Source organism: Capra hircus, chromosome 22 (genome assembly GCF_001704415.2).
Source record: "Capra hircus breed San Clemente chromosome 22, ASM170441v1, whole genome shotgun sequence".
Lineage (NCBI taxonomy): Eukaryota > Metazoa > Chordata > Mammalia > Artiodactyla > Bovidae > Capra > Capra hircus.
The window spans coordinates 7669194-7694520 of NC_030829.1; the positions used below are offsets into that span (position 1 = coordinate 7669194).

Consider the following 25327-nt stretch of genomic DNA (forward strand, 5'->3'; position numbering starts at 1 on the left):
AAAACTCAATAAAACTATTCTTAGTAAAGAATTCAGGGGTACATATTTTCTTCTATGTTAAATAATTATTTGTAACAAAAAATTGGTATCTACCTAGTTTCCACATAAATTATTAGAAAATGTGTGCTAATAACAATTGAGAAAGCTAATCCCAAATCTAAAGCTTATGCACACATCAGAAATATCACATTATAAGAAGAAAAAAAAAGCTACTGTTTCAATTAAGAAGAACTGGAGAACAGCTCTGAGATTAAACTTAAAAATTTTTGTTAATTGAAATACATAGGCAAAACTGATATTCTGTACAGAATACCTATTTAAACTCCTAAACTTTGAAGAAAAAAAAAAAAAAAAGGACTGGGAAATCACAAACATAAAATGAGAAAAGACTTTATAGAGAGAGTTTGCACAACAGCTTAGGGTTAGACGGCCATACTTGTGTTGCTTTCTAACTATGAGTCCCCAGTAAGCTTCTCCGGAAGATAATCTGGCACCGAGTAACATTTGAAATCAAACCCGTGCATGCTTTAGAGGCTCGTAATGGTTAGTAGTTGAATATGTAGATGCATACAAACATTATTGGAAACACTGCAGAGTTCGTAAAGAGAGTTAAGAAAAGAAATAATGCAGATTAAAACAAAACCAATAAAACCTTGGAGCTCCAAAAAGAGTGAAGCTGGTCCCGAAGTGCTGGCTTGACTGTCTGAAAGTTTATAAAAACAAAATCCACTGATTGAACAGCTTCTCATGTGACAGAAATACAAACATTAACTTTATGAATAAAATACTTCAATTCCTTACAATGTCTTCAAAAGACCTCAAATTTTTACCTTCAAGCTTGGTGTTTGGGTCTGATCAACTGTAAATCTCATTAGAATATTGAACTGAAGATCATTTGGAAAAGATTCTCTGAAATATGCAAAAAACAAAGCAAAAAAAAATTAAGTCAGCAAGTAAGCTTTTAGCAAACTTAACAGATTATTTTTAATACCAAAACATAATGTCATTTAGAAAGCATGCATGAAGCATATCTATATGTGGTATAGTTTATGTGGTAAAGAATACAATAAAAGCTACTCTCAGAAGAACCAGAACGTTTGAATTTATACCTTGCAAGTATAAATTTAACCCCCTCTAGGGGGTTAAAAAGCAACACTAGAGCAAATAATGATCTCTTGCCTCAGTTATAGATTTAATCAGAAAATGTGTTCAGGGAAAAGTTCAACAGTATCAGAGATGTTTCCATATACCTAATATCTGAATTCTAGACTCATCTCAACTTAGTAAATGGATATTTGAAATAAGTCACTTCAACAATCTACACTAGAAAGTAGAAATGTATTATTGGTTCAAAATCTTTTGAAAAAAGAATGCATAATAAAACATTCTTTTTAAGTTTAGCAAATATTTTAATCTTTATATTAGAATAAAATCCTTTACTTTGCAGTTACATCTTAATTACAATAAATTGCTACCTTGAATTACTCAACCAATGTTCATGAATTTTTTATAGATTAAATGCAATGTTTGAACTAAGAACCTATGTTGCATCAAATTATACCACGTAAATGGACATTATTAACAATTTTCAAATGGAGCTCATGAAGTCTTGATGGTTTGAAAGGACTCAGAAATCTGAACTTTCAACACAAAAACTGAATTTTCTTAATTACTACTGGGTAAACTTGAAATATATGAAGAAAGATCTTACCTTGTAACATCGAGGGCTTTCTGAACTTTTGCTTGAACAGACCCAAGCAGATCAGCACCCATTTTTTTAAGTAGTTGCGTCAGCAGTACAAACAACCAATCCTGAAGATCATCTTTGTGGACTTGTATGAAGTCCACTAGAGTCTCCAAAAACATGCTGAATACCTACAGTGGGTAAATGGGGGAAGGAGAAGAAAAAGGAGGAAATATTGACCTCTATGATCAATTCAAAACTGAAATAGAAAGGAATATAGGAATCAGAGGCACAGCGATTGGCAGCCAAGCGGAAAAACAATCTCTCTCGCTTTTCATTGGACTCTGTGATACAAGAGTACGTTTGAACTGTTATCCAGCTTCTGCTGAAGTTCGACAATTAGCTACTCCATGCAGCATCACTTGGTAAAGAAACTTTGGCCATAATGGCTGGCACACCTAAGGTTGTCAATGATGCCACAGTTTAAACTGAAATTCATTTTACCTGAATTTAGGCCAAGAAACTACCTATAGTCTCACCAGCCCCCAGCTCTCTGAAGTGTCAGGGAGTTAATCAGAGGAAGACTATGCTGACAGCTACCTTAATATATAAGATGATTTTTAACATAATGGGCTAACTGGAGACTTCTCAGTTTTCACAGTGTTAGTGGTCACAAAATTCTTTGGTATAAGATGTATTATTCATTAAAACTGCCCCAAAAGTAATTTAAAATGACCTGTGTGCTCAGTTGCTCAGTCATGTCTGACTCTGCGACCCTATGGGCTGTAGCCCTCCAGGCTCCTCTGTCCATGGGATTCTCTAGGCAAGGATACTGGAGTGCGTTGCCATTTCCTCCTCCAGGGGATCATCCCAACTCAGGGACAGAATCCACGCCTCTTACGACTCCTGCATCAGGCAGGCGGGCTCTTTACCACTAATGCCACCTGGGAAGCCTTAAATGACCTGGGATACCTGTGCCTAAAATAAATAAAATCAGGACACAAATCTACATCTACATTTTAATGATTTCTACAAAGAACCAGGTGGCATGCTATTAGTCTCCATTTCTACTGAGGGGTTTTGTACTTGTTTCCAATATTAATCTACTAGTTTTAAACTTCTTATAAGATTCAAGAAAAATTAGGGAAACTAAAATTTGTAAGTGATTTCTCTAATTAAAAATACTTACAAGTGACATACAATAAGGTTATATCTCATCAATAAATTCAATATCATACTGGACAATTTATTTCTACATAAAGAGGGAAAAGTGCTTAAGACAATGTCAGCCGTGTTACATTATGAGACAATTTATAATCCCAATGGATTATAAAATCTATGATTTAAAAAAGTTAAGTTCAAAGTAAGTATGCTAATTTAAAATTAAGAGTTTTAATCGCTTCTCGGCCTTTTGGCTAAGATCAACTGTAAAATTAAGAGTTTTACTCTCAATATATATTTCTTGACTTTCCTTTATGTAATTATACACAAATTTCTGTTTTTTCTCTTATGTTAGAAATGAAGGACTTTTTATCTATCAGAATTGTAACTAAGCTTTTTAACATCTTAATTTGAGTTAGAAAAAGATGTGCTTGTGTGTATGCACTCAGTCGTGTCTGATTCATTCTCATGGAATGAATATAGCCCGCCAGACCTGTATGTCTATGGAATTTTCCAGGTAAGAATACTGGAGTGGGTTGCCATTTTCTACTCAAGTGGATCTTTCTGCTCCAGGGCTCCAACCTGTATCTCTTGTATCTTCTGCACTAGCGGGCAGATTCTTTACCACTGTGCCACCTGGGAAGCCTTAGAAAAAATACACTTTGCTTAAGACTCTATTTGTAAAAGCAGAAAGTATGACTACCTAAAATTTGTTACCTCTGATCTCAAGGCAGTAGGTACCTGTGCCTCAACACTGTTCTTAATCACAATGCAGATTCGTTAACTCCAGTCCTACCCTACCAGAACCACTTGGACCACAGCTTCACTGAACTATCTCAGGACCTGAGATAGACCTACTCAGTAACTATCTCAGACCTACTCAGTAACAAATACATGTATCTAACCTAGTACTCACTCTGACTAGCAAATCTGTCCAGCGACGTCCTGGTGTTAGTCAGTACCTGCCTACAAAGGCAAACATTAAATATTCACGAATTTTGTGAGATGGTTGGTGGCTTGAAATCAGCCATCTGGGACTATTTACACCTCGGGAATTATAACAAACATGACAAATCAGGGCTTCCTGCTAGCCCCTTAAACCCTCTGGTTCACTTTCACTCTTACTGTTTCAACTGCTGCCTATTTTCCTTAGGATTCCAACTTTAAGTTTTCACTATACCAAAATCCATTTCGAAAATCAAAGGCATTAGAATGCCTAAGTCAGCTCTCTCATTTTATCTGATTCTCAGAAAATTGAGAACTAGAAAATTAAGGGACTGACTTGCTCAAGGTATCCACAGTTCATCAATGGATAAGCCACTTGGCTTTTAGTTGTGTTCCATACACTCTATAACTGGACAACTTCCTCATCTACTTGACTGCCATTCATGATAAAATTCTCCACTGACTCTCCCCTCACTCTGATTTCTTCTATAGCTATCCTTGTAATAACTCTTTCTCCAAGGAAGAGCCAATTTTATTTCTAAGACTAGTCTTTCCACCTGTATTCTTGCTCTCTAAAGTGTGGTCTCCTCTATCTTTACTCTTCTATTCTCAACCAGAATTATTCGTTTCCCAATGCAGAAGACACTGTCTCAAGAATTCTGCCTGCAGTTTCCATCCTATTGCGCCCATCAATTACCTTCCAATAGAGAAATGTCACAGCTTTTTCATGAGCTTAGTACGCCTGGCCATTCCATAGTTTGACACCGTTTTTCCTCTTCTTATCTCCCTTTTTTCATTGTTATCAGGCATTTTCCTTTTGTACCCTGAATGTGAGGAGATCTCTTAGATCTTCATCCTGATTCTCTTTTCATCGAAATTATGACTTCCTTGACAGAGCCTCTCTGATCTAGCCTTCTAGGCCCCATAATAATCTCTATGATAGCTCTCACTTTTGGCCTTACTCAAATCTGTCGATCACAACATCACTGTAGGCACCAGGCATTTCTGACCTCAAGTCTGGATTTCTCTAACAGGCCAGAAAGCAGATATTCTAGGTTTTGCAGGCCATATGATGTGGGTTGCACTCTTCAACTCTGTCATCATAGCATAGCCACAGACACTATGCAGACAAGTGAACACAGTTCTGTTTCAGTAAAACTTTATTTATAAAACAGCAGGCCAACTCAGACTTCTTTCTGTCAGATGGTGACATCACTCTTTTGACAGAAACAAAATTCTTTAATGTCCCTTCACTGTCTCAAATGCTTAGATGAGGTTCTAACTCTTCAGACTGATGTTGGACAATTTAGCAACATAAAGTCTTCATCCCTAAACACATATCCCACACACTCCTGATTTCCTATCACTCTATAATCCTTCTGTTTACACAAAGTACGTGACTCCCTACAAAGTTTACCACTCGAGTCCCAGCCAAACAGCTTCTTGGATATCTTTAAACAACATCCACTGTCCATCCCTATTTGCAACTGGTACTTGGGCTGCCTTTGCAGTGCTCTTTTACTTTTTCTGTATATATGCTATCTTCCTATCTGGAATACATAGCATTTGAGAACAGTGGCTGTATTTCAGTCTTATGCTACCAGTCAGAACCAAATCTTGAGTTATCAGAGGCTGAGGATGCAATTAAAAAGTTGTCTGATTAAACTACAGGAAAAGTTCCCTTAAAAGTAAGAATTTTCTTTTAGTTGAGTAAAATTTACCTTGGTAACCAACCCCTTTTCTCAATGCAAGGGAAGATATGGATGACCTTCCTTTCGCTACAGCCAAGGTTTTCTTTACTATAAACTTTCTGACATCTCCCACTTCTCTGGACTCAGGGTAGTCATTTGTAGGAGGCCCTTTCTTCTCATCCTGATATAATCCAAAGTTTATGTTCCTGTCAAGATCTGAACTGCTATTTTCTTCATGAAGACGTGTCTGAGTCTCCTAAGTAGAAATATCTTTTGATTAGGTAAAATGTGAGTATAGCTGAATAAAACTGTAAATGTGTACTAATAGTACTTTACATATAGAATTATAGTATTATTTTTCAAAATGCTTATGCATACACACACACACACACACACACACACACACACACACACATGTATCTTCATCCAAAATATACATTGGAAGTTTGCATAAAATTTCATGTGACTGCTATATCACATAGAGTTCATTGTCAGATAGATGTTGATATTCTCCCATTTCCTTATCTATGATTAAAGGAGAAAGAGAAGAGTGGATATACTAGTAAAACATCTGATTTCAGAAGAGAAGGCTGAGATCACTGCTCCTTAAGCTGCTCTGTCCCCTTCTATGGGACACCATTAGCACAGCAGTAGAAAGTGCATATGAAGAGGTTAGAACTCAATTTCTAAAAACTGATTGTGAAACTTGGGAACTATTTTTTTAAATAATTCAATGAAATCAACCTTCAACAGACTCAATGTATAATCCTACATATTTCACAACTGTAGTTCACTGGGAAAAGAACTATAATATTTGTGTTATTACAATTGAGGCAGCCTTGCTTATATCAGGTGTGTGTCAGTCGCTCAGTCGTGTTCACTGTGTGACCCCATGGACTGCAGCCCGCCAGGCTCCCCTGTCCATGGGATTCTCCAGGCAAGAATACTGGAGTGGGTTGCCATTCCCTTCTCCAGGGGATCTTCCCAACCCAGGAATCAAATCTGGGTCTCCTGTATTGCAGGCAGATTCTTTACCACTGAGCCCCAGGGAAGTCCCCATATCTTAGGTGTGCCAGTCATCAAATATAGAACAGAAGAACATAATCAAATTAGATTAATTAGTAGATTAAAAAGCACATCTCCAAACAGAATGACAGTTTGCGTAACTGCAGATAGCATTTCGTGGATTGCAAAGGTTCCAACACTGCATGAACTCTTTGGGAGAGAAAATAGAGAAAAAGGGTTAATTTCACAGTCATGCAGTAAAGTTAGGTTTCCAACAAATATTGAACCAACTTACTCTCTATTGAGAGTTCCAACACAGGGGACAGCATGCAAAAGGAAAAAAAGAAAAAAAAGAAAAACACACAAATTAGTCGCCATCAATGCCAAGTTCCTGTATGGAAGAAAAACACTTAGAAAATAAAAATGACAAATGTTTTCCAAAGTTTTATGACAAACTCAAAATAGTTTTTAACACAAGAGTTAAATGAATGGTATATGAGAAGAATATGTGGTTTTCCTGTATTTCTCTCTCATTTTCTTGCCAAGAAAATTTACAAATAAAAAAAGAGGAAAACTCCCTTCTTTTCAGACCCTACTATCCTTGAATGTCAACTTCTGGAAAGAATCTAAGACTAACAGACACCTGCCAACATTTCTGAACAGTGCCAACATTTGCTTCCAAAGCATAGTATCTAAGAATTTTTTGTTTATTCTTTCCCCCTCTTGAGAAGCAATGTATTCACAAGTTAAATTATTTCTGTGAAGCACTGGAACAATTACTATTGTATGGAGGTAAAAAGATACTACAACTTTTAATATTCCCCAGGTAAGATGCATATTTGGTCTCTTGATTCTAAGACCTGTAGGCAGGCAGGACTACACAGAACATAATATGTCAAATCAAAGCATGTTCTTCAGTAAATGTGGCTCTCCTCAAGTATTCCTTCTGTGTCAACTGTCAGAATCACAGGGGATAAGCTTTCTGGCACACCTTACATTTGGAGGAAAAAGTGTTCTAGAGCAATCAAAAAAAAATCTGCCTTGAATTCCTTCATTTTTCAAACTTACTTATTTAAAAAAAACTTATGTAGTGCTTATTGTGTTATAAGGACTTTACATACATTAACTCATTTAACCATCACCGCAATCTTATTAACTCTGTTTCACAGATTAAGAAACCCATGCGCAAGGCACACACTGCTCAAGAGTGATGGAGGTAGGATTTAAACCAAAGCAATCTAGCTCCACTACTCATATTTGTCATCACTGTGTGGTACTGTCTCTCTGGAAAACATTAAGAGGCTTTAAACTACACATTTGCAGCTTTATAATCTAAATTACTTTCATACAGAGACCACGACTGAATCAGTAGTATCTGAAAGTTGAAAAAGTTTACCAAGTTATGGACATCAACTAATTTCAGCTTGTACCCTGTAATGCCAACCACATTACTCATGTCACAGAAAAAAAAAATCTAGCATCTATTTCAACTGTACTTAAAAAGAGCTCTTTTCCAGCCCTTCCTTTCTGGGATGTCTTTACTGTATAGTAGAGTTCACCTGGTATTTCAGCTGGACTCAGATATTTACTAACACAAACAAGAGAAACGTTCTAGGGGCTGGAGGTGGTCCTAGATGAAAGGAGATGGGGCTGCCGCTCACACCCTGGTTCTCTAGGTCTCCTACTTCTGCTGGGGACAGCAGGTGGTCCACTGCTACTTTTCAGAGCTGCTAAAAGAGACTGAAATGTTGACTTCAGCTGAAAAGGACACGGCAAAGTCCACCCAACCAACCTCATGATAGGAAGTGTCTCTGAAACCCTATGGCCCATTCTGGGGGCAAGGCTTCAGATGGTTTCTGCCCTGTGAGCTCTCAGGATGGTTGAGGTTACTGATAAGTGATTCCAATTCATGTGGAGAGCATATTTGAGGAAAGAAAGAAAAATGACTTTGATGATCTGTTTCAAGGCTATGAGGAAAAGTGGGGAAATGAACATCTGGGGAAATGAACATAGTTTTCAGGCTGGGTTGAGAGTGAAAACGGACTAACAAGCCAAAATGACAGGCTTTGTTTGAATATTTTCTTGAGGGTAATGAGTAGTCACTGAAGAGTCTTAAGTCAAGAGAAAAGATTTACCTTTTAGAAAGATTATTCAAGGATGCAGAGTGAAAGAGAATTTAGGGACAGAAGGTGGGGAGGAGGTGCAGCAGGCCAAAGGCAATTGTGCCAAGAATGAGTAGTGAGAATGGAAATATTTAGAAGGTTGAATCAATTAGGACTGAGAAAATCTCTAGAATGATGCCCAGTGAGGGGATGGTGGCTTCATCTAATGAGATAACATGACTCAAGAGGAAAAGTAGTTTTAAGGTTTAAGATGAGCCAAAGGCATGTAACTAGGTAAGTGAAGGAGAAAAACATGGGCTGGAAGTATCACTTGAGAGTCATCAGGATAAAGTGGGCGACAAGCTTCAAATAAGGTACAGAGTGAAAAAGGAGGGCCTAGGGCAATGCTCTAAGCTACAGCAACACTAGTAAAACAAGCAGAGACAGGTGTCTGAAAAGAGAGGCTGTCTGCTGTGAGGAAGATTGGATCAGACACAACAGAAGACCCTTCTCCTCCTCTCCCACACCACATTCCTTAGTGTCAGAAAAGGCAAACTGAATACACTTGCAACAAAGCTGAAAAATAAAAAGGGATGTCAAAGAGCAAGTTGAAATTTATGGAAAATTCCTGGAAGACCAAGCAGATGAGAGTATATTAGCAAAAAAACAGAGTACATGTTTATGAGGCTGCCAACAGCTTCAAGGTAAGACCTCCTGCCATTTCCATAGGAGAAAAGGTAGAAAGAATGGGCTTATGTGCAATTAATTTTGCTGATTTGGAGGCAGGAAATGGAGTTTCTGTTGGATGGCATCTATTTTCTTAGTAAGCTAAGAGGCCAGGACAAATGGTCAGGGCACGAGATGAGAGGCGAACAGGGCTGGAGTTAAATTTAAGGAGAGACTATTTGACACAGTCTCTATGGAGGACAGAAGAGAAAAGCAAGAGGTACAGGGAAGGCAGGACTGAGCTTTTAGACCAAAATCACAGATCAGAAACGGACAGCGTATATAGGAATAAAGGTTGATTTAACCCACCAGGGACTGGTACACTGTTTCTGGTACCGGTCAACAGTCTTGACCTTCAGCCAGTGGCATGACCATGAGTAGAGGTTCTTGAACATGTTTTTTTCATTTTTCTTTTTTTTTTTTCCACTTGGCTGCTCTGGGTCTTAGTTGTAGCATGTGGGATCTAGCTCCCTGACCAGGGACTGAACCTGGGCCCCCTGCACTGGGAGCTCAGAGTCTACCAGGAAGTCCCTTGAACATGTTTTTATTTTAGTGTCAATGTGTCAATCATTAGAGTTGATTGTATACAACAGGGGTTGGGAAACTATAGTCTGCAAGCTAAGACTGGTTTTACATTTTAAAATAGCTTTTTTTTTTTTTAATCAAAAGAAAAGGCTATTTAGTGACACATGATAATTTGATGAAAATTAGTATTTCAATGTTCATAAGTAAAGTTTTATGGACACCTAGCCATGGCCACTTGTTTAGATACTGTCAAAAGATGTCTTTGCGCTATAATGGCAGAGCTGTAACAGAGATCATTATGGTCCACAAAGCTGAAAATATATACTGCCTGGCCCTTTATAGGGAAGAGGAAAGAAAAAACCAACTCTTGATAGACAGCAGTTGGGAAACGGAAACTAAAATTTTACTTGGAAGGAACAGAAAGCATCAAGAACAGCTGCTTGATTCAAATGACTGGACTATTCGTGCTTTATAAAATTAAATAGGAGGGATAGCTACTACTTGAACAATATAAAGACATGCAAAAACTCAAATCAAGCCCTGATATTTTTAAACCCCCACTGTATGGTGATACAGCCAGTTTATTCTTAATTAATTACATTACTGGCAGTCTCTGATGGACAATCACCAAATAAAAGCTGAGCAAAACGAGTTAACAAAAATCTCCCCTTTATATCTGTATTCAGTGAAATAACTGAAAAAAAAACAAAAACAAAAAACAAAGCAAAGCCAGGTGGATCAATAGGAATTGTACGCTGTTATAAAACCCCACAGGAAAAAAACAGAAAGTCTCCTTCCTGACACCTATAGGGAGGATCGTGGCTGGTTCTCCATATTTACTAAGGGAGGTCAAACACCTGTGCGTCACCAACATCAAACTTGGCTTTCCTATTTGATCTTCAAGAGACTTTAATTTTTAAATTTGCTTCATTTAAAAATTTTTTTCTACAAGAGACTGTTTAAAAAAAGTCTCTTTATTACTATTAAATCCTAGGATCCAACTAAACTGCATTACCGTCCTAATAAAAATAAAAAACTGTGACTTCAAGAAATAATAACAACCTCACTCTCATACCTTCCACTACAGATGAATTATATTACTTATTGAAGATGTTTTAAAACTCTATTTTTAAAAGTTGTAGATTATTAACAAAATATTATTTAGTAAAACAAGTCCACACAGATCATAACTGTCTTGTCCTTTAACTCATACTGCTAACAAAAAAAAATAAACCGTTAATTTGTTTAGGATTTATAGAAATTCTTCCATTATAACAATTCTTACAGTAATTAGTGGTAGTAATATCAGTATAAAATGGTATAGTTATCTACATGCTCAGTTTAAAAATTATAAACTTAGTGTGCTTTCTGTCTTTAATGGGATCTTGCACTCTTGGATAAAATAAATATGCCTTGAGACAAAAGGATAATCTTTGGAAATTATTGCTTTAAAGTTAAGACAGTTTATAATCCTTAGCCAGATTTTAGTTTATGTAAAGAGTGGGATTTTAGTATCTTTAAGTAGTGTCACAAGTAATGAAAATACTGAAAATAGGAAAAAATGAGGAGGAATGAAATGTGCAACAATAAAGTGAAGACAATTAAAAAAATGAAGCAAAATTCATAAATATTTTTCTTATGATTTCCCTCTCACTTAGGTTAGAAATTCTCATGTAGACAGCTGGTGTCCTAAAGGAAGATACTGAATAAAATTTCACCACTGTCAAACACACTGCTGAAAATAGAACAAATGAGTACATTTTACGACAAAACTTTACATTTTAAAACAAAAATTTCACAGTACACATGCAGACTATACATAAGTACTTACATATACTTTAATCAGCATTAAAAGCTGAACGAAGTTCTGAAGATTTTTATGAACTCTTTCAACATATGGAATGTTTCTCTTTTGTTACTCACAAACTATATCACCCACAGTTTGTGCTTTAAAAAACCGTATTTTATGCTTTTTGTTTTTTAATGGCAGTTCTTGTCTACAAAATTGCTCTTTTAAGAATATATTTGTTAATAGAGAAGAAAACTGAATAAAAAGTTAGAAACTTTTTTCAACTTATCCCAATTATTTCCTTTACAAATAGAATGTTTTTAGTAATACAAATACCCTGACTAATTGTAGAAGAGTCATGTATGTGACTATATATTCTTCAGTTTATAGCCTTAGATAATCTCTCTTTTAGAGAAGCTTAAATAGTTATCAGAGAGCAACTTCTGAATTATGTATGATATCAAATACTCAATTTCAATTATGTTGAAAAGATCATTGCCATTTTAGGGCAATATATAAATAAAAATGGCTTATAGTTTTTTGTTATTATTTACTTCTTTTTTGGGGCAATATAATAATGACACCTTATAGGAGTAATCTTAAATACTAAAACATACCTTGCCATGAGGATCAGCAAACATTCTTGTGAAAATTTCACATAATCTTTTCAGTTCAACTCGACTGTCAAAATAATAAAGTGGCTAATTAATACACTGCTGTAGGAAGAAGTCATTTAAAAGTGACTTACATATATATTTGGGCTTCTTTTTTTTTAAGCCAAAAAAAAAAAAATTCAGCTCTCAAAATCAAGAAATTTGTAGGATTTACTAGTCAGGGCTAAGTACAATTTATTAAATGCAACAACAATTCTGTAGCAATACATACAATATTTTAAAGGTTGAAAGTTATATGAAAAGAAATACAACTGTACTTTATTAATGTAGCACAGAAGAGTAAACTATACAGATGACATTCTCAGGACATGAATCTTACCCTTCTAAATGCTTTTATGTTTTCTTAAATTTTGCCACCTGAGGGATAAAATCTTTCTAAACTATGACTACTTCCTTGCCATTTAAAATAATACACTGAACCTAACACTAATCTAATCTTGGTGGGGCGGAAACAACATTATGATGATTTATTGTAGTGATTCATGAACTCTAATATGTAATATTCATGAACTGTAACAATATGTAATTAAAATATATTAGGAAGTACATAGACAAACACTTATTGTAAATTATATAGTTCTAATACCTCCTAAAATCAAACCCTAATTTCAGGTATTAAGGCAGGAAGTAGCCCTCTATTTTCCACCATACTGAAACTTACAAATTTTCTGAAACTAGGTTCTTAAAGGTATAGACTATCGAGATTTAAAACACTACACAGATAAAAACGATACAGACTTTAGAGGGGGAAAGCAAGCAAGAGCCAGTAGGACAGGAAACCGAATCAAAGCCAACTAAAAATCAATATAAACTTAAAAAAATTTTTATTTTATTTATTGGTGACATCTCATGACATGTGGGATATTAGTTCCTTAACTAGGGATCAAACCTGTGCCCCCTGTAGAGGAAGCATGGAATCTTAACCACTGGACCACCAGGGAAGTCCCTAAACCTCTGTTCTTAGAGAAATTCACTCCAAATCCATTTCATATTATACCAGGATTCAAATACCACATGAACACCAGGAATATACTTTCATTTTCAAGAAAACATAAATATTCTTTCATCTCACTAAAAAACTTATCAGGAATGAAGTTCAATAAATGAGTCAACTTTAATATTATGCATACTTTATTATTTATTTTCATTTAATAACATTTTTAATAACTACTTATGAATAAAAAGTTTCATTTAATAATGTTTCTTTAAATAGAGCAAGATAATTATAATTTAAAAATATAACAGTATGGATGGTCCTAAAGGGTTAGGGCTTGGGATAATATTCTGATGCCACTTTTTGAATTCAGGACACATATGAGCCCAAACTAATATCTTTAAAGTGTTATGAAAAAGTCAAGTCAAAAAGTGCTAACCAGGGCCTTCCCGGGTGGCTCAGTGGTAAAGAATCTGCCTGTTAATGTAGGAGAGACGGTCCCCAGTCCAGGAAGATCCCATACGCCATGGAGCAACTAAGCCACTACACCACAACTACTGAGCCTGTTTTCCAGAGCCTGCAAAGCACAACTCCTGAGCCCAGGACCCACAGCTGCTGAAGCCGGAGTGCCCTAGAGCCCAAGCTCTGCAGCAAGAGAAGCCGGTGCAGTGAGAAGCCTGTGCGCTGGGACGAGGGAGCAGCCACGCTCGCCGTAACTAGAGGAAAGCCGCGCAGCAGTGAAGACCCAGCACTGTGCCCCCCAAAAAAGCTCAACAGGCAGGATAATCATCTGAAGACACTATAACTCACCTTAGCGTTCTCTGATTTTTCAGTAAGTTCTGCAGACCCAGCAGGCCTTCTTTCCTTTCTGACCAGTTGGAGCTAGCGCATCTGTTGAGGACTTCCGCCACGTCTTCTGTCTGCCTCATGTATGTAGGAATACTACCATTCCGAGAGCTGTAGGAGCGTTCTGAGCAAGCACTGGATGCATCGCTGTTCGCATCATCGTCTGAATGCATCCCATATGATTCGTATCTTCTTCGCGCAGGTTTTTTCTGTTATACATAAAGACTCTCATTAGTGGTAGCTAAAATAACATGCCGGTATTTTACGATTTCTACTGACCAAAAAAGGACTGGCCTTTGTTTAAAAATCAGTGTAAAGCATGCTGCTAATCATTGTAATAATAAAATGTCGAATTTTAGTTTTTTTCAGAAAACATGTTTTAGGAGTTAGTAGGAGATGAAATATTCTTTAACTATGGGGAGTGGTAGAAGCAGAATAAGACTACTATATGGAAGTCAGATACGTAAAGCGGGGAGTGCTAAAAACATGAGGTTCTTCCTTTTCTTTTTTCTTTTTGTGGAAAACCAAGAACTACTACTAGAGTGTAAACGAACAGGCTCTGTACTAAAACTCTGAGTTGTTATGAAGAAATTATAACCTTTTCAAAGGATGAGAATGGATCAGAAAAACCTGTTTCCTGTGTAAAGTTCTACTTTTTCTCTCTACCTCCCCTTTCCTCTATTCTTCTTTCATTTCCATTATCACTTCTCTGCCACTCTTCCTTCACTTGTACCCATCCCTGATGTTTCTTTGAGAAGAAAATCACAAAGAATGATGACAGCCCGTTTAGCTTACTCTTACTTTTAGGAAGCAAGCTCCTAAAGGTTCTGCATGCTTTCCCTAATGTGTCTAAACTATCTATTTCAATATATATAAGAAAGTATTACTTTGATTTCTTCACATCTGAAGTTATTATTTAATAAATAAAACTGCTAATTTTACCTTGAATATTAAAAGTGAAATGAGACAGAATAGATTATTTGAGATTTCCCTGAAAGAATCAGAAATAAATCTTTAAATAATCTGATATGCGAATTCAGGCTGGTGAGAGATGAAGACGTTTCTATGAAACACTGAAGAACAATAATTTTACATAGCTACAGGTGACTTAAATTGTTCAAGTCTAAAATCTAAAAGAAATATAACCTGAACTTAATTAAAAATAGTTTTTCAATGACTTTCCATCACTAAATTGATTTGATTTGGAGGCACCAACTTAATTTAGAATGGCAAAAACATGATACCTTTTGTATTAGGCTCCTAGTTTTGTTATAGACATAGTGTCAATGACATCATCGCATTTGTGCAAAGTAGTCAGGCTAAAGGGATGAGAACCCCCAGAGGACACTATTTAAACACTATCTCCCTACTGATAATCATATAATCATATGTACAGAAAAGTGATGTAGGTCTAAGGATTTTATTACTTCCACTTGAATTTTTTATAGAAGACTATCATCTGGTAAACTGATGAAGGCAAGAAAAGAACGTTATGGCACCATAAGATGTCAGAAAATAGCAATGTCTATACCTTAGTCCGCATGTCTCCTAAGAGCTGAGAGCAGTAGATTTTTAAAGAGAAAAATTGAAAATAATGAAGAACATTTTGCTAAACAGCACAGTGAAGTAGGCATAAACAATGCCCATAATCAGAACCATTAAGCTTTTAAATATTTAGATACATAAGAACTGCTTATTAGCAGGCTATATCTTTAATTTTGTCAATATCCTTTAGCCCAAAGAAAAATATGTAAGTTACAGAAATAGTCACATAACCAATTTCCCCAAAGAAATTCAAGTCTTCTTCCTATTTGGATCCTTTTGTCATTTCTAAAGTTAATTTTATTTCTATGATTTTCCCTAGGTCCAACCAGGCTTAATAGTTGGACAGTCCTTTCCTAAAAATTGATAGTTATAATTGGAATATCTATGCAAATAACAGAAGTAGACACAATCAAATTATTGGGATTCAGTTTTTAGCACTGATGGCTAAATATTCCTCATATAAACCAAATACATCTTATTATAAACAATAGGATAAAGATTATTTAAGAGTAATCCAATCAATTCATAAAATTTGTATGAATAGAATTTAGTAAATCCTTCACATAGAGGAAACTAGAAAATGTGATTGGAGAAATACACTGATAAGGAAGAATAAATTTAAAACATATGACTAATTTAATACCATCAGAACAAGATGTGATTAATATATCCCAAGCTCAAGAGAACAAAGTTCTTATTTAGTATTTTTATGAAAAAAATCAGGTGGCTGAGGTAAAGAGAAAAATTCAGCACAGAGCAGAACCTCACATGTGATTACATTTAATATGCTATAGCTATGACCAATGAATATTTTTAAAAACTTGCTTTTCAAATATATGTGACAAATAGCATATTGGCAATGGTTAAGAGGTGGCATGCAGGTTTAAAAGGCACAATGTACTTTGTTATTTTAAAACAAACATGGCACCTTTGTTAAGTTCTGCGTAAGAAAATGAGTAGATGCTTCTCAAAAATAGGATTAATGTCATAATTTGAGAGAACTGTCATACTGAAATGACAAGGGAAAAAGGCAAAAGCCAATCGTGATCACTGTCTCAAATACTTTCTTCATAATTTTACGGGAGGAAAGACCACAGAGACATCTGTACAGAACTCTTCTGACAAAACCGTCACGGATCTGTAGACGACATTTTCAAGCCTCACTGTTTAATGTTTCAGGTTTAAAGAGCTAGAAAGATATCTTAAATATAATTTGTTTTGAAATTGTACTTTCTCTCAGCTCAGAAAAAACAAGTAAGTAAAAGACTATACAAACTTTTACTCCAAACTAAAACAACCCCTAAATACTCAAGGTTGAGCTAGCTTTGAAATTAGATGCTTGCAGTGTACATATGTATATACTCATCTATCTGCCTTTATTCTCAGTGTGCTACAGTGCATAAAAACACTGTATTAACAATATCAGTATTTATATTCCTGACATTCCATCATGGGCCTTGGCTTAAAAAATCTGACCAATTAATAAAGATCAACAATAAATTATACTGTTTTGCTTTTTCTGCTGCCACATTTGGGCTTCCTAGATTTGATCCACGGGAATCTCCCATCTCCTTCCCCACACTTGTGGACTGGCTCTCTCATGTATCAGTTTCCTTCACTGGAACGTCTACAGTGATAAGGAAGTGGACAAGAGTACCAGGGCGTCGGCCACCGCCTCCTCCACGTCGGAACCTGTGTTCAGGACTCGCATGGCGCTGACGGAGGACGACAGTCGGCTGGACTGGCTGATTCCATACCCCGGACCTAATTCATCAGAAGAAGGAAAACAGCTTTGAGAGAGCCATAAACGTAACATGGGCAGGCTGGAAAGTTTGAGATCCTTGAGAAGGGGGAAAGAAAAAAAAAAAAAAAACCAATGGGGCAAAGCATTTTAAAAGCAATATTGTATTCTCTGGGTACATTTGGTTTTGGTCAAATAAAACGGTAAAAGCAATTAAAATCAATGACAATGTGTGGCAAGTGAATTTAAGGAACAGTCGCTATGATATATTTATCACCAGAAGATAGAAGAAAGTATGGCTGGTCAACTAAGGGCGTGGAAGTTGGTAGCCCTGTAATTAATCCAGTTCTATCAGTCGGGCAAATTTCATCCATGTGGGTGAGCCACAGGGTGGCCCGGAACAAAGATCAATCCTCAAACCAATAATGATTAGGGAGCTCAATGAAGCCATGCCAAGAATTTACAAGGAAAAACTCCTCCAATGATTCTTTCTTCTCCTTCAAGATAGGCTGACTCATTCTATAACTAAAAGACATATCATTTGATATTTGTCAAGCACCTACTATTGCCTGACACTCTGAGGTATGTACAGACAAACCACAGTTGGGTTCTTCTCCTCAACTACTTTTTATAATTTATTATCATTTACAATTAAAACACTTCATCCACCATTTTGGTTTTTTTTTTTTTAACATATATACAAAAGATGAAGTACATAACAGAGAACATAAAACAATTCTATTCTATTTTAAAATGACATAACTTAGGTTATACAAAAGAAAAATGTCCATCTCCAGGGAGAAAAATGCTCAAGTAAGATTGCTGAAAGGAAAAAAGTTACTTGAGGGAAAATTAATAACAACAACAAAAAAAAAACCACACAAATGACTTATTCTTCAACAAATTAAATAAAAACAAATCAATTTTAAAACATGATTACTCAATGGGAACTGAAAAGGACAAAAAACTGAGATGAATGCACAGATGATAGTGAAAATGTACTCATCCTTCACCTGAGACCCCATACACATCGGGGGCGTAGAGGGCACCAGTAGATCTGGAATGGTGTCTGGAGGCTGGAATAACAGGACCATACAAACCTCATCTATTACCACAGAAACAAGGAATAGTGGCAGCAAGACAGTCAGGCAAGGAGAGTCAGTTAACAATGGTATTATACTACTAAATACTTAGGGGTCAGAACAGTGCCTTAGATAAGGGCAACTGAACGCTGCAGTATCATCCTTGACACACAACAGATCTTACAGCTAAGGGGACAGACGTAAGCCCACAGGAGACAAAGAAGCAAGTATTCAAATGGAAGGAAATGTCAAAAGTACAAGCATGAAACAGAAAAATGAACACTGTAATTTAAAAAAAAACCACTATGGTAAATAGTAACCAATAATAATCTTATTTCCTCTAATCCTGAACTCAGGGAGGTAGTTGTTACTATTCAATTTGACAAAGCACAGAGAAAGGTTCATTAATTTGATTAAGGCCACACTCAGTAATTGTAGTCTTTCAGGGTCTTTGCTCTTGAACAGTACACATACCATCCTCACATTGTTCAAAAGATAACATACCTCATTTATATTAGCATAAACATTTTTTATAATGGTTTATACAACCTAAGTTCGGAATTCAGTAGATTTAAATATCAAAGCACATTTGAACACCAAAAAGGGAATATTACTAATTTGATTTAAAAAATCTAGAAATATGTGACTTTTCCCTATATTTATGACATCTCTCTAAATCTAAATTTAGTATATTTTAAAATTTTAGATCTTAAAATCCTTTTTTTATCATGTTATAAAGTCAGTATTATTCTTAAATACACAAATAAGGGAGGAAAATTTCATTTTATTATTTAATGAAACATATTACCCTTATTTTAAAAGTTACTCTGCCACAGATATATTAGAACAATTGAAGTACTTTTACTATATGAATTACTCTTTTGTCACAGAATGAATAAGAAAATGATCAAAAAGATGTAAAGACAGGATTAAAGACAGAATGTTGCATAAAATGTTTAATCAGACCCTGAAAGGTGATCGGTTTCATTAGTAAAACATACTAATATATAGCTGGTTTTAATTTTACCCAACAGAATAATTAATAAAATGATAAGGAAGAGTTGAACCAATATGGAAATGGTTTAATATATAAAAAAACTTTTGAAATCAACAGTTATCTGTGGCTGAAGATAACACTCATATGCTTGTAATAATGTAGCCTTTTTTTTCAATCTTAGTTCCAGAAACAGATGGAAACTAAGAGTGCAAGTTCCAGAGTTCATCTTTGCCTAGCTCTGATTTATTTCTGGTGTATCAGGGCCCTGACGCTGGCTTTGTGCTACAACTGAATAAATGGCAAACTATGGGATTCATGTGTTAAATGGCCATATTCGAGTCAGAGGCGACAGAAGGTTTCACCAAATAAAGGAAGACAGCAAAATCCAGGCAAAATGTACCAGAAAATCCTGATCTCTGGGAATGCTATTTTTATCCCTGTTTAACAAATAGGGCTAATCCCCTATCTTTGCTATGCAACATCTATATGTAAGCAAAAGGCTATAAAATTTAATTTTCCTAAAACTGTATGATAAAAAGGTTTAACCACCTCTAAACCAAATAGGATGTTTCATCACAATTGAGAAAACTGCCTCCTTTAATAACAAAATTTAAATGATCTCAATTGCCAAATGGAGACTGAGATAAATCTAGAAGATTAATGACTAACAATATCTTCCCTCCTGGCTCAGCCTGTAAAGTATCTGCCTGCAATGAGGGAGACCTGGGATCAATCCCTGGGTTGGGCAGATCCCCTGGAGAAGGAATGGCAACCCACTCCAGGATTTCTGCCTGAAGAATCACACGGACAGAGGAGCCTGATGGACTACAGTCCACGGGGGACACAACTGAGTGATTAACACTTTCACTTTCCCTTTAAAAACAGGCATATTAACATGTTTATAATTAGAAGTTGGTTATAAATTTCCTATAATCTCTATTGTACAGTTTTTAAATGGTCTAGAAACATTTTGTTTCTTCTTGCTATCTCATGCTTTCTACTAATTCTACATTATACAAGGTATTATACCATTAACAAAAATCGAAGATCCTTGCCACTAATATATAACACCACTAACTGTAGGTGAGCAAGCACTGTTCAGGGGCAAGAAGTGGAAGAGCGGTGGTGGCAGAGACGACAATCCTGAGAACCACACGCTCACTGTGTGCAAGTACTGCTTGGAGGGCTCGTTTCCGTGGAATCTGCTTTAAAGTGTCTTCAGATTAATGCTAAGAACTATGTGCTGCTATTATCCTCATTTTACAGATAAGGAAGCCCTGGTACACAACAGCTACAGAGCTGGGATATCAACCAGACCATCCGACCCTAGAACAGACACTCTTAAATGACCACAAGCCCACTTCAACTCTGAAGGTGATGTGCTTGCTTATGTTACGCAAATATAGGATTTATTTCATTTTTAAACAGATATGCATGAGGATTAACCAATACATATGTACAGGTATGTGTGTCTGCACATACACAAGACACTCTACAACCTACTGTATTATCATACTGAACTAAACCTATCTCTGGCAAAGTACAGAAGGAAACTCTTTGGCACCTGGAACTGGAACACAAACAAGGGTTGAGGATACCCCTGTCTGTGTTCCTAGCTCAAAGGGTCGGTAGAGAATAGTTTAGTAGTGATACAGTTGAACCAAATGGCCCAAAAGAAACTTAATTTCTCAGAAATTCTATACCAAAAGGTCTACTGAAGGAAGTAATACTTCCAACAGCTAACGACTGGAACCACGTTCTATTCAAATGTCACAAAATCTGCAACTCTCTTAAGTGTTACAATAAGCTATACTCTATGGAATTAAAAGAAAAAAACATGAAATGACTTTAGGTAAGTGCATAAAAATAAAGTACTAGTTAAAATGCTGAGGACCACACAGAAATTCTAAAGATTTTCAACATAAAAAAATTCTGCCTCTCCAAGTACTCTAAAATACTAAAGGTTTTAAAAGACCATTTAACATTTTATAATTGAGGTAAATGGAGTATTACAGTCAAGGTTACAGTACAATCTCTATAATAAGGAACAGACAGGCTGCACAGCAATGACATGATAAAAGCTAATGCATGGGAAATGCTATTAAACTGTAAAATACATGAAAATATTAATCCCTTCCATTTTAATAAGTAGTTCAGATTATTTTACAGCCTTCTTTCCAGCAATCCTAAATATGTAAGGTGAAGAGTGAATATTTCTGCTGAAAAGCATAAACATCTCTATTCCTATCAAACTGAATAGTCCATATTTCACTTAAGAGTAATTACTTAAATATTATCTTTAAATTTTATAGGGATATTTATTAAGAAAAAATCTTGAATTCAATGTTATGTAATCTAAATCTATATGATATTTACTTGACTATGAAGGCAATTTGTTTATCTAATGTCTAATTTCCTTATTTAAGACAAGTAAATGTTAAAGGAACTTCCCAAACATGTAACTTCCCTCTGACTGTCCTTAAAAAGACAGAAAAAGAGGCAAAGATACAGTTGATAAAGCTAAATCCAGGGTCTTTTGAGGTTATCAGATGGTGTGAACACAACAGGGAAGCCGAGACAACTCACCAAGGGGCTGGAAAGAGCGCACAGGACTCGTATCCCTGCTGCTCTCCCGGCTGGCTTCCCGGCTGCACCCTTGACTCACGCTTGGCCGAGGAATCCGACTGCTTCGGGCTGGTATGAAGCAACGGCAGCACAGAAGTGGAGTAAACAGGAGAAGGGTTTGTATTTTTGATATTTTGGTTTTATTCTTTTCTTTCTTATAAAGCTAATAAATAACAAGTTCTGCTAAGGATGAGAAGAAATGATTCTTGATGAAGCATTACCAGGAATACCATTAAAAATTCTTCCTTACACTCTTCTAGTCTGTATGTGATTAGAAGAGCAAACTGTATTTTACTAAAATTAAACAGCTGCAAAGAAAAAAACAGATTTAAAATAGAAGTAATATATCCAAGATAAGATATCTAATTTCATTTTTAAACATATATTTCAATTCTCCTTGAAGTTGTTTTCCTCAAACTTAGAAGTACCTAAATGAGGTCTTCAATGCTACCAAGGCCTAAAGTACAAAAGACACACAAGGCCCCAAGTTTGACACAAGGATCTTACCCACTGAGAGCCGAGAGGGACTGGCCTCTCTGCTACAGCCCTGGCTTCGGGGTATCTTGCTTCTCTTCTGTGTGGAGGCTGAATTAACCAGGACTCTCTGAACACCAGAGCTCACAGTGGAGAGGGCTGTTGTGGTCAGAACTCTTCCTGGAGACCCAGACCGGCTGCCAGCTGAACACCAAACACACATATAAATGTCAGCCTGTGAACTCCAAGAGATCTTTGTCGAAAGGATAAAAATTCAAGAAGTACATCTGAGAAACCTGTGATACAATGTCAAGTTCTAAGTTCCAAGGAAATAGATTGAGGAAGCTTTATATATATACTGAAAACCTGGAATAAAAAGATATACTATATATATATATATATATATACACACACACACATATATATATATGTATACACACATACTAGGATTGAATGGTAAATCAAGTAAATATATTTTCAGTTTTGGGGACTATAAGACGTTATGTTTAATAAGGAAAACACTATTATGATTTTCGGAACATAAATAGTAGAAAAGGTTTCCAAAGAAATAACTTATCTAACAATACATTTCATGTAAATATGGTTTCATTTAACTATATGTTAAAAAGCTATCTATTAAAGCTATACATTTATAAAGAAACAATAATTCTATTATTGATAACATTCTTCTTAAGAATGTAATAATGAAAATTTGCCTTTCAAACTGTTAAAACAGTTTGCCTGTTGAGATGCCTTGAAATGGGCATAACAAAGTTATCTATCTTGCTACTTCCATATATTTTAAAATTTTTACAAGATTAAATTTTATTTATTTGTTCTTTTATTTATTTTGGCAACACTGAGTGGAATATAGGATCTTCATTCTCCAACCAGGGATCAAACCCATGCCCCCCACAGCGGAAGTGTGGAGTCTTAGCCATTAGAAAGCCAGGAAAGTCCCAAGATTAAATTTTAAATGTTTACAAAGTTGGGCCAGCTAAAAAAGAAACAGGTTTTGTTATTTGCCTCCAAATAAAAAAAGGGTCTTGGGTGGCCAAAGTCTGGCATGTAGATGTTTTGGTGGAACAAAGATTTGTGGGCAAATAAATGTCAAAGAAAATAGATTCCTTCAAAACTAGTAATTTCCAGTCTTGGAAGAGAGAAGATGTGCTCAGGTAGAGAGAGGGAACTGGACAAAATCTCAGAGAAGAGGCAAGAATTTTAAAAAAAGAAACATGCGTTTAAACTAGAATTGTATAGTTTTTAAAGGGGTAAGCTCCTTGTCAATCAGAGCATTTTGTGTTTGCATTGAAAAGGAAAATAAACTAGGTAAGTCCAAGGTATAATTTAACTCTAGATTCTGGATAGTAGCATTATAAAAGTTAAACCTGAGCTTAAATAAAACCCCATGAAAGCTGTTTCCTCTTTGTTGGGCACTTCTCCAGTCACTGCTCACCTTGTATCATTTTACCCCGTCATGCCTCACTTCCACAGAGCAAAGATTAAAGACTCAAAGTCAATGGGGAGAAGCAGGGAACATCACTGTGGAAGGAGTGCTGAGTTCAAGGGAGGGAGTGGAGACTTTTTAGTTCAAACCAGCCCCATATTGAGGTAACACTGGCCACATTTTTGGATTTTTTTTTTAAATGAAAGCTCTGACACTTTCTTATTTTTATCATGTTGTATAGACCAAATTGTACATGAATAGAGGCAGACTGGATATGACCCACAGGTTGCTGATCTGTGACCCTTGTTACTGTTTTCTTGGCACGGTGTTCCTGAATACAATTTAAACTCATGCTTAATTCCTAAACTTTACCAGTATACAATATGAAACTCATCTTCTGCTGTTTATAGCAATACTGTAAAACAAAGCAATGTTTATGATGAAATTGACAGTTTATTATTTGTGTAGAAAGAATTCTAAATTACTGCAGGGAAATTATACAAGTGTACTTTAAAACGATGGTTCATTTGAATTGTTCCATGACATTTCAGGAGAAGAATGTTTAGATGAGGTTTCTTTCAGTCATAACCTTAGGGATACTCACAAGGCACCTATTTTCTCCATGCAGCATCTAAACTAAACATACACACCAAAAACACCCAAACACCCAACATGCCACAAACTCACAATGCAAGGTAAGCTGATGGAATATTTTATGGGAATGTGACAATATAAAAATATGAATAACGAACTGACCACATACAACATGTTATTCTGTTAAAACCAATGTAAGTTTAGGAGGTGAAGGTGTTGGTAGGAAACTGGAGAATTCCTTGAGATGTGGATCTATTCAGCAGAGAAGAAACATGCAGTATAGAAGCAAGAGTAACCACTCCATCTATTCTAGATTGGCTGAATTTATCAGAACTATGTGAGCTCCCTCTCTATATATTTGAATTCATTCATGCCCTGTGCTAGGAAATACAGCTGGCAGGGTTAATTATTTCGTGCTCTTCTCCACTACCTGCCATGAACAGCATGATAATCCAGTGCCTACAACCCATTTGCAGTCATTCATACTTAGAAGAAGAAAATATCACAGCTCTTTCCCCAGCAAAAGAACTAGCAAGGTTAATTATTTCTTTGAGGAAAATCACAGTTGATAAAAAAAAGTGTATGATGCACCTAGCAACATCATGCTCCTAGAAAATAATTTGCAAAATTTGAAATTGGATAACTAATTTCTCTTGTGCTGCCTAAAGTTTTCAAATCACTGTTTTGTACTTTTTATGAGCTATTTTCATGGCATTACTAAAGCTCCCCTGCTTTGGGAT

At 35.9% G+C, this 25327-nt stretch overlaps 1 protein-coding gene across 23 annotated transcripts in view; it reads right to left on the bottom strand.

Moving 5' to 3' along the window:
- Window positions 1–25327, bottom strand: part of CLASP2 (cytoplasmic linker associated protein 2) — a 180343-nt gene that overhangs the window by 32715 nt on the left and 122301 nt on the right. For 5 of the 23 annotated variants that reach the window (XM_018067136.1, XM_018067137.1, XM_018067133.1 and 2 more), the window contains 11 exons: window positions 22580–22750; window positions 22034–22141; window positions 18382–18444; window positions 17285–17391; window positions 15614–15637; window positions 14047–14291; window positions 12246–12309; window positions 6782–6784; window positions 1712–1875; window positions 831–909; window positions 653–703 (listed from right to left, as the gene is read on the bottom strand). In XM_018067136.1, the coding sequence (XP_017922625.1) occupies window positions 653–703; window positions 831–909; window positions 1712–1875; window positions 6782–6784; window positions 12246–12309; window positions 14047–14291; window positions 15614–15637; window positions 17285–17391; window positions 18382–18444; window positions 22034–22141; window positions 22580–22750 (1079 nt within the window). The remainder of the gene's footprint in view (window positions 1–652; window positions 704–830; window positions 910–1711; window positions 1876–6781; window positions 6785–12245; window positions 12310–14046; window positions 14292–15613; window positions 15638–17284; window positions 17392–18381; window positions 18445–22033; window positions 22142–22579; window positions 22751–25327) is intronic. The other 18 variants (XM_018067148.1, XM_018067155.1, XM_018067146.1 and 15 more) reach the window with 10 other exon arrangements.